We start from the raw sequence: 8,362 nt of genomic DNA on the forward strand, positions 1-8,362 counted from the left end.
GGTTATTGGCGCTGGTGTTGGGACTGCCTCTGGGTAGTCAAAGTCCTCAGGTACCAAGGTGGTTTCAGGGGGTGGTGGGAAGAAAGCTTGCACTAGAGCTGTGCTTTTTTCTTTGTTAGTGTCTGCTGTGCCTCCTCCTGGGCATTTGAGTGTGGGGATTCTTGATAGTCTGCCATCACCTGCCATAGCTGTAAGGTACTTGTTAGCTGTCCAAATTTCATTACCTGAGAGGTTCTTGAGCCATTCCATCCAATGTTCCTTCTTGATTTGCTTGATGGCTTTGGCATACTGATTACATTTAATGCAGTGTTCCTCATGACTGTAATGGTTAGCATAATTTTTGTTCCAATATGACAGGTGACTGAGTTTTGCAACTTCTTGCCTCATCATGGTTAGTTCTCTGGTCCACCACCATTTGGAGTGGGGGTTCAGCTTGGACTTCTGGACAACCTGTTCAATGGTGGCTTGAATGGAGGTTGTAAGATTGCTGGCTGCTGTTTGGAATTCGTCATTAGCTACTAATGGTTGAGCGGGTGGGATCTTAGCCAGCTTGAGCTCTAATTGTCTCTTGAATTCCTCCCAGTCCATTTTGCAGAAGTTGTGCTTGATCTCTGTAGTGGCTTGGGGAATTTCAAGCTCGAGTATACTGAGAATGGGGACATGGTCTGTTGCTGGTCCTTGTAATGCAGGGTTAGTGGTGCAGCTGATGAATGATACTCCTGTGTGTTCAGTGCAAAAAACATTGTCTGGGTGAGTCCAATTCTTTGAACCAGAGGATTGGAGGGTTGGCAGGCCTTTTGGTAACATCATGATCATTCCATAGTTGGCTATAAGGTTGAGTAGTGGTTGCGCTGCATTAAGATATTGATTAGTAAATAGTTGTGTATTTCAGTCTTCATCCCATAGGGGGTGATGTCTGTTGAAATCCCCTAGCCAGATCATACGGTCATTGGCTGATGGTCATAGTCTCATGATCTCGCATTCGAGGAAGGCTGCCAAGGTTTCCTGGGTTTTTGTTCAGGTGCAGTCATTGTAGATGTTGAACACTGTACATTGTCCAAATGGGCCAAGAAATTGAGTGACGACTACATTGGGGGAGGGAAAGGGGATTTGCTGCCAGGAGTTAGTATTAAGGGATTTAGAGATTAGAGTAATGGCGCATGAGGTGGTTTCAGGAGAAGAGAAGCGAGTTGTTGGGTATATAGCATGGAAGTATGGTGATGATATTGTGTTTTTCATGTTGTTTATGTGTGGTTCTTGTAGTGCTATCACATCCCATTTGTTGGCAATGGGACCATTGAGGAGGGAGTGTGGTGTGGTGAGGGAGGTGTTGAGATTCTGCTGCCATACACATAATCTAGTCGTTGGGTCATTCTGTTGTTCATTCATTTGGGGGGGTGGGGGTCCATGGGCTTGAGTTGCTTGAGGTGCTTGAGGGGGATGGGGGTGGGGGAGAGAGAGACAAGTTGTTTGAGGTGGTTGAGGTGTTTGGTTGAGGGTGTGTTGTTGTTGGGGTTGCTAGTTCCTTTGAGGCTGGGGGTGGAGGTGTAGATGGTTTTTGGGTTGATGGTCAGGAGTTCTCTGCTCCCCATCCTGTTGGGATTGGGATGGAGTTCGATCCTGTTGGGGTGAAAGTGCGTGATTGAGGTTGAGTGAAGTGAGTAGGTGCTCCTCTTGAAGGTCTACCATAGGATCTTCTGTTCTGGGGTGGTGGGTTGATTTTGAATGGGAGGTTTGTCTGTCAGAAGGTTGGTCATTGATTGGTGAGGGGCTGTTCAGCTGGTTTGCAGTATGGGGCTGGTTTCGAGGGTAACATAACCTGAGTCCAGTCTTCATTAGTTGGGAAGTAGGGCATGGAGTTTTCTGGAAGCTTGGTGTTGATTCCTGTGCAGCAATTCTCGAACTCTGGGCAGTTTCTGTTCCAGCTTGCATGGTCATGTAAGTTACAGCTAATGCAATAGAATGTGCAGTATGCATTGCAGGTGTCAGTCCAGTGGTTCTTTCCACAGGTACCACAGATGTCCTTTGGGGCTTTGCATTCTTTGGCTATGTGGCCCCATAGCTGGCATTTGACACATCAGACTGGCTCCTGTTTGTCCTTGTGTGGGTGTAGTTTTTCTTGTCCTATATATCTACTGTCATGTAAGGTGGTGTTGGCTGCTGAGGGGTTAGTAAAGTGGAAAATTGTGTGAGCTACCCTTTGGTCTGAGGATCTCTGGGTTTTTGGCTTAATCCAGCCTGCTGCTTCGATGGATCCTATCAGTAGTTTGTTTTCCATTTCTACTGCTCAGAGCCAGATCCTGTCTTCGACATTTGCTGTGACTGGTAGGAATGGGACTATGATGGAGAATCTTCATTCCTTGATAGAGGCCGACAGATTGAGCGCTTCGGTGAGCCTTACTCTGTTTTCTGGCAGATGGATCCAATTCACAGCTTCAACTGTGGTTGATTCGATAATGAGTCCACCATTTTGCAGGTGAGTGGTGGCTTTAATTAGCAGATCGGGAGAGTTGGTAGTTTGGATTGCAGTTAGTAGCTGTTCATACTTCTTGGCGGTGTCTGCAAAGTTTTTGTTAGGTTCATAGAGTGTGTTGCTAGTGATGGGTTCAAGTAGGATCTGGCATTCCTTGGTGGCTGCTCTAGTAAGGGCTGCCGAAATTGGGGCTGGGATTGGTGTGCTCTGTTGGACTACTGTGCTGTAGGAGCATGCATTGACCAGTGGGTTGGGTGGTGGCCATGCTGATTCAGTTTCTGCCATAGTGGTCCTAAGCTGTGTGATGTCCTCAGCATTCTTCTTGATCGTTTCAGAGGCTGTCGCCATGACTGCTAGTTGTGGTGATATGGCCGTGAAGGAGTCAACTATTTTTTCTAGGCATTCAAAGGTTCCTATCATATGGGGGGATGTGGTTTCTGCAATTTTCTTTGCTTTTGATTCATGATCAGCTTGTCCCAAAAGGATTGCAATTGCTCTCAGCATGTCCCTTTGCAGTTGTGTCACTCCTGGGGTGTTGAGTGTGAATTTGAATAGTGCATTTGTCAGGTCTTCAATGGATGCTCCTGCCACTGGTATCAACATTCCTTTGCTGACTAGCTTGGCTCTTGCAGTTGCTGTATCTGTTACTCTCGATGGGGTTGAAGGGTTACTTATTAGTTTGGGGATTGATCTGTTAGATGGTCTAAGAAGTATGTTTTCTTTGTTTCTTAGGCTTGCCCATGTAGGGGCAGTGTCTACTTGGTCGTCCACCGGCATCTTGTGCGACAGGCTTCTGTGTTCTGGTTATTAATGGTAGAGCTAGTGTAGGTCTATATAGCGGAGAAAATTGGTTTGATAGAGTCTATTGATGCCTAGTGGTGTTGAGGGTGCTGTTGGGCGTGATGTTGAAAACTTTTGGTTTTTGGGGTCCTGGTTGGGGTGCCACTTGGTACTGGTCCAAGGTGCATTTTAGCCGTGTACTTTAGTCTTTGCGAGTCACTGTGTTGCAGTCTGACACTCAATGGAAGGACTCAAAACAATATTATTACTAACTTGTACTATTGATATGCAGTGTCTATGACCATGGCCAACTGATGCACTGAGCAGTTTGGGCAAAGGCATGTAGCGCCTCCTGGTCCTGAGCTGCGTATCATGCAGGAAAAGGTGAGCTGCAAGGGTGGGAGGGGAAACAAAACCATCACAAAACACCTGTGAGGTTCTAAGGGCACAGTCTGAACCACTGGAGGAGAAAAGCAATGAGTGATGCTGAATGTTTGAAGTGAAGTATCGTGTGTTTTATAAAGGGAGTGGCAGGTGGGGAAAAGAAAGTAGGGAAGACAATGTCATTGAGAATGACTGAGATGAGAGGATGCATCGTCACAGTATGAAGGCAAAGGTTCGTACTGCTCCCAATGCTTGTGCAAAGACCTAACTCTATTCTTCTGCTTGTGCCTCATTACATAATAGAGTATCAATCTTTGTGAGTCACTGTGTCACAGTCTGACACTTGATGGAAGGACTCAAAACAATATTATTACTAACTTGTACTATTGATATGCGGTGTCTATGACCATGGCCAACTGATGCACTGAGCAGTTTGGGCAAAGGCACATAGTGCCTCCTGGTCCTGAGCTGCATATCCTGCAGGAAAAGGTGAGCTGCAATTCCCAAGTGATTATAGGAGTTTGACAACACATTGAGCGAACCAAAGATACCCATGGAACTAGGAGGAGGACAAGTACTCACAGGGAACGTCTGTCACTGAATGCAGGGCATTGTGTGGTGCAGGAATTTGTCTTGGATGGCAGGTGTTGCTTGCAAGTATGGTGTGAGGATTTGAGCATGGTCTCTAAGGTAAAGTTGGAAGGCATTGCTGGCCCACCTTCCCATGGTCTTTACTACATCAAAAGGTACATTTTGAAGGAGATATTCTAGTGTTGCACCAATTCTGATGGCATGACCCTGCAGTGGATTCAGCCCAGTGCTCTTGGCAGCTTGTGTGAGATGCACAGCAAATTTTGTCTTTGTCAGTGGATGGTGAGTGCTGCTGAATCTATATGAAAATAAAGCAATGCTGAGGGGGGGGTCATTGATACTAAAATGATTGTTTAGTGCTGCTTCCGGGTCTGTGGGGCTGTTCTGCTTTGCCCAGAATACATCTTCGCTGGTTTGAGCTGTTTTCGTCTGGGGCAAGCGAAAAACAGTGGTGACAAGGCCATTATGATCTGCCTCTTTGCGAATGTCAGTACACTTGACATGAACAGATGTGTCAAAGGCTGATAGGTTCTTGACTGTGAATTCCCCACTTCTCATGATGGAATAGAAGGCCATTATGAGGCAGCCAGCTACTGCAGTGTATAAGGGGTCGCTGGGGTTCAGCTTCTGCAGGATGCTTGTGATGAAGGCTACTGTGTAAGGAGGCCACTTTTTTCACTTCGATGATGGGGGGGTCATGTTCTTAGTGACCTTTAACATGGTATCTATTTTGTCATCATCTAGGGACCATGATCTCCCATGTAGGATATGCCAGGTGCGAATGCCATGGACATAACTGGATATGGTCTTTCCTGAGTATGTGCCTGCTAGGTTTGATATAAATGCTGAAATCAGTTCGGATGATGCAGGTGCACACAGGGTGTCTTTGATGGACTTGGAATCGCAGAATATGTGGAAGGCAAGGATACCACTGCCATATGCTTCCCTCGTGCTGCTTGCCCATGCATAGATCATGACGTCCTGGATTTGTTGGATGTTGATGCTGGGAAGGGTAGAGGGTGCCAATTGGTTTCTGGCTGGGAGCCATAGGCGAAGCCTGTCCTTTGTGGCACAGTGCGGACACAATGAGGATACTAGGGGGGTAAGGTTGCTAGGGTAGGATGCTATAACTAAATTCTCTTTTAATTAGGGAAGCTTTCTAGGATGTCATGTCCATTGACTTATGCTTTTGATGCTTCAAAGATTTCTTCTCCTTGATGATGGAGTTCATTGTTAAGACCACTACGTGGGTCTTGAGAGCAGGAGCCAACATTAATGAGTGATTGTGTTTTGGTGCTCTCGCGGTGCCGATGACATCCAAGAGAGACTTTGGGATTGTCAAAGTCTGCGATGAAGCATTGAAGGGCTTGGGGGATGTGAATTGGGGGAAGTAACAAGTCTGTGGAGGGATAGATCCCCCTGGATGGGTTGTCTGCTGGATTGTGCATGCTGGGTACATAGCAGGTAAGGAAAGTGCAGTTCAAAGGTGCGGTAAGCTCATGTATCCGTTTGAAGATAGTGTTGGTTGCCTTGTTCCGGCTTCATCCTTTCCACCAGCCCTCGACGATGCCCCAATTGTCCCCAAATATTTTGACGCAGCTGCCCTCTGGGCACTGATCAAGGAGAGTGATAATGAGGAATTCCATCCTGACAGCTTCCGCCCAGCCAATGTCTCAGTCCTCGTCTTTCCAGCCTGGGAGGTGCCATGCTCTCCACCTCCCATTGATCCAAACCATGATCCCAGTGCCTGAGCTAGTGTCTGAGTAAGCCAAGGGGTCAATGACTTCGACGGGCCCTGGAATGGGGCGGGAGATGATGGGTTGTGTGAGCCTGGCTTTCCACCAGCGGATGTCCTCACCTGTGCATTTAGGGGGGGTACGAGGCATGAGTGGATGGTCGTGAAAAATGGATAACATGGCTTCAAGAGAGACAAGGTAAGCGTGTCCTGCAGGAAGGACCAGAGAGGCGTGTAAGAGCTTTCCATAAAGCTCTTGGACTTCCTGTAAGGTATGTGATGCTCAAGCCTCCCAAGTCCAAATGGCTGCCAAGTATTTCTCTTTCTTTTTCTGAGGGATCAAGACTGACTTTGAGGCAATATCCCAGAGGAAACCGATAAATGGAGCATGTGACAAGAAGAATATGTCCTTCGCCAGTTCCTAGGGTATTCCCAGTATTTTGGATAGGCGGTTGATGTCGTTGAAACAATAGGTGAAGAGAGCATCCTCTGGTGACCGTGGGGAACATGCTGATAGATCAAGGATAGGGAATGACATGTTCTTGTCAAATTCCTCAACACTGTCATCTGGCATGACTGATCCACGGTACCATTTTCGACCTCCTTCCACAAGCAAGCCCCCGTTTCTAGAGATAATGACTGAGCGGGCTTTGCAAAGGGCATTATAGCTTTTGAGGTGCTCGCAAAGGATGTGGATGAACAGGTGGTCATCCACCCATTTGGATATGGGTCCGATGCCTTGTGATCTGAAAATGTCAGCACCTGCATTGGCAACCTCGCCGTAAGTTCTGGTGGAAGCTGAGAACCCAAAACAAAAGTTTGTATCAATAGCGAAATCTTCATTCCCAGTTCTAACCACCAGACCCAGCCATTGAGATGGATGAAGTGGGATTGTGCGATATGCTTCCACCACATCACATATGGCTGCTTGAGATCCTGGGGGAAGGGACCAGATAAGAAGGCAGATAGTCAAAGCAGTGCCCCAGGTGCATGGGTAGAGATTGAAATCAATAGATGAATTAATAGATGATATGGTAGCTGATGGGTGCATAGGGAATGATAAATTTTGTACGAGCCTGAATTTCCCTGGCTTTCCTGGTTTTGGGACCATGGATAGAGGGGCTGTCTGAAAAGAACTGATAAGTTTTTCTGTTTCCAATTTAGATAGGGGACCAATGTAATGACCGGTGGAGTATTCACGATCCAGAACAATTGTAAAGGCATCATGGTGTGTGTGTAAGGATGGACTATTAGATGGGGTATAAGTGTGAGATATAACAGGGACACTGCCCATGAAGCTGATACGTAAGCCGTTAGGAATATGTGCATATTTATGTAAGAGGTGCAAAGAATTGAGAAGATCAAACCATGCTTCGGGTTGGTAGGGAGTGACTGCTCTAGATGCTCTCGCTTTGAGGACATTCTTGAGCTCCATGATCCTTTGCTCCACAGCCTGAGCACTCGTGCATGTGAGAGCAAGCAGTGCTGTGACATCCCTTTGGTCTCTGCCAGTTGTAACAGAGTTTGAGGCCTTCAGGGTTGACCAAGTGACCCTCTGTGCCACGTCAACAGCGGGTTTTGGTCCACTTGTCCCAAAGGAACTCGGAAGTGCACTTGTGGATGGGGTGGCAGAAATGGCCGAGACAGAGGGCACAGGCTGAGGGACTGGATTGACCTGCACCCACTTGAAAAGACTGTTGACCTTTGTGTGGTCTCTTCGCTGCCTGTTCGATGGGGTGATATCAGTGATATCAGTTGTTTCCTGATGGCGAAGATGGCTCTGCACGCTTTCCCCGATTCTCACTGACTTCCCATCCCCGGTAGCAGGTGGGAAGATTGTAAGCTGGAAGCGAGTTTTGGAGCTGTGTAAGATGGAGTGTGGGTGCAAGAGGGGCAAGTTCAATTCAAACCGGTGGTAGCAACAATATAATAGGAGCTGGGTAGTCAGCATTGGTGTACACATGAGCAGAGGAAGCGTGATTATTCAAGTGAGCAGTGGTAGCAGGGTCATGACCCATTCGAGGAAGCAGTAGCATGGTATGGTTAAGTAAGCAATGGTATACGAGCGTGGTTGTTGACAACCCAAAGTAGGAAGCATAGAAAGCAGATGGTAGCCAGATGCCAGCAGGACATGAATCATTGAAGGAAATGATAGCAGTAGTGAAAGGATATCAGTAATTTCGTTAGTTTTTGGGATAGTCTGTTAGAAGATTGGTAGAATGCACCAATTTGAGGCTCTTGTCATGCTCAGCTTCCCAGACATCATCTGATAAAGATCTGCACAGGGCAGGGTTGAATGTGCCGATATTGAATCCTTGGTTTTGCATGAGCCAATCATGCCATTCACAGCACACAAACCCTGCATAACAAAGGAGGGTCTTCTCTCCCCTTGGATGCAT

The 8,362-nt window shown here is 47.0% G+C and overlaps 1 protein-coding gene across 1 annotated transcript; it reads right to left on the reverse strand.

Moving 5' to 3' along the window:
- Nucleotides 1-2,353: 2,353 nt before the first annotated feature.
- On the reverse strand, nucleotides 2,354-2,821 carry BJ212DRAFT_1477075 (uncharacterized protein; the record flags this gene model as incomplete). Its single annotated transcript, XM_041339487.1, has 1 exon — nucleotides 2,354-2,821. The coding sequence occupies one exon, from the start codon at nucleotides 2,819-2,821 to the stop codon at nucleotides 2,354-2,356; it is 468 nt and encodes a 155-aa protein (XP_041197062.1).
- Between the last annotated feature and the right edge of the window lie 5,541 nt (nucleotides 2,822-8,362).

Source organism: Suillus subaureus (assembly GCF_016647635.1).
Source record: "Suillus subaureus strain MN1 chromosome Unknown BJ212scaffold_5, whole genome shotgun sequence".
Lineage (NCBI taxonomy): Eukaryota > Fungi > Basidiomycota > Agaricomycetes > Boletales > Suillaceae > Suillus > Suillus subaureus.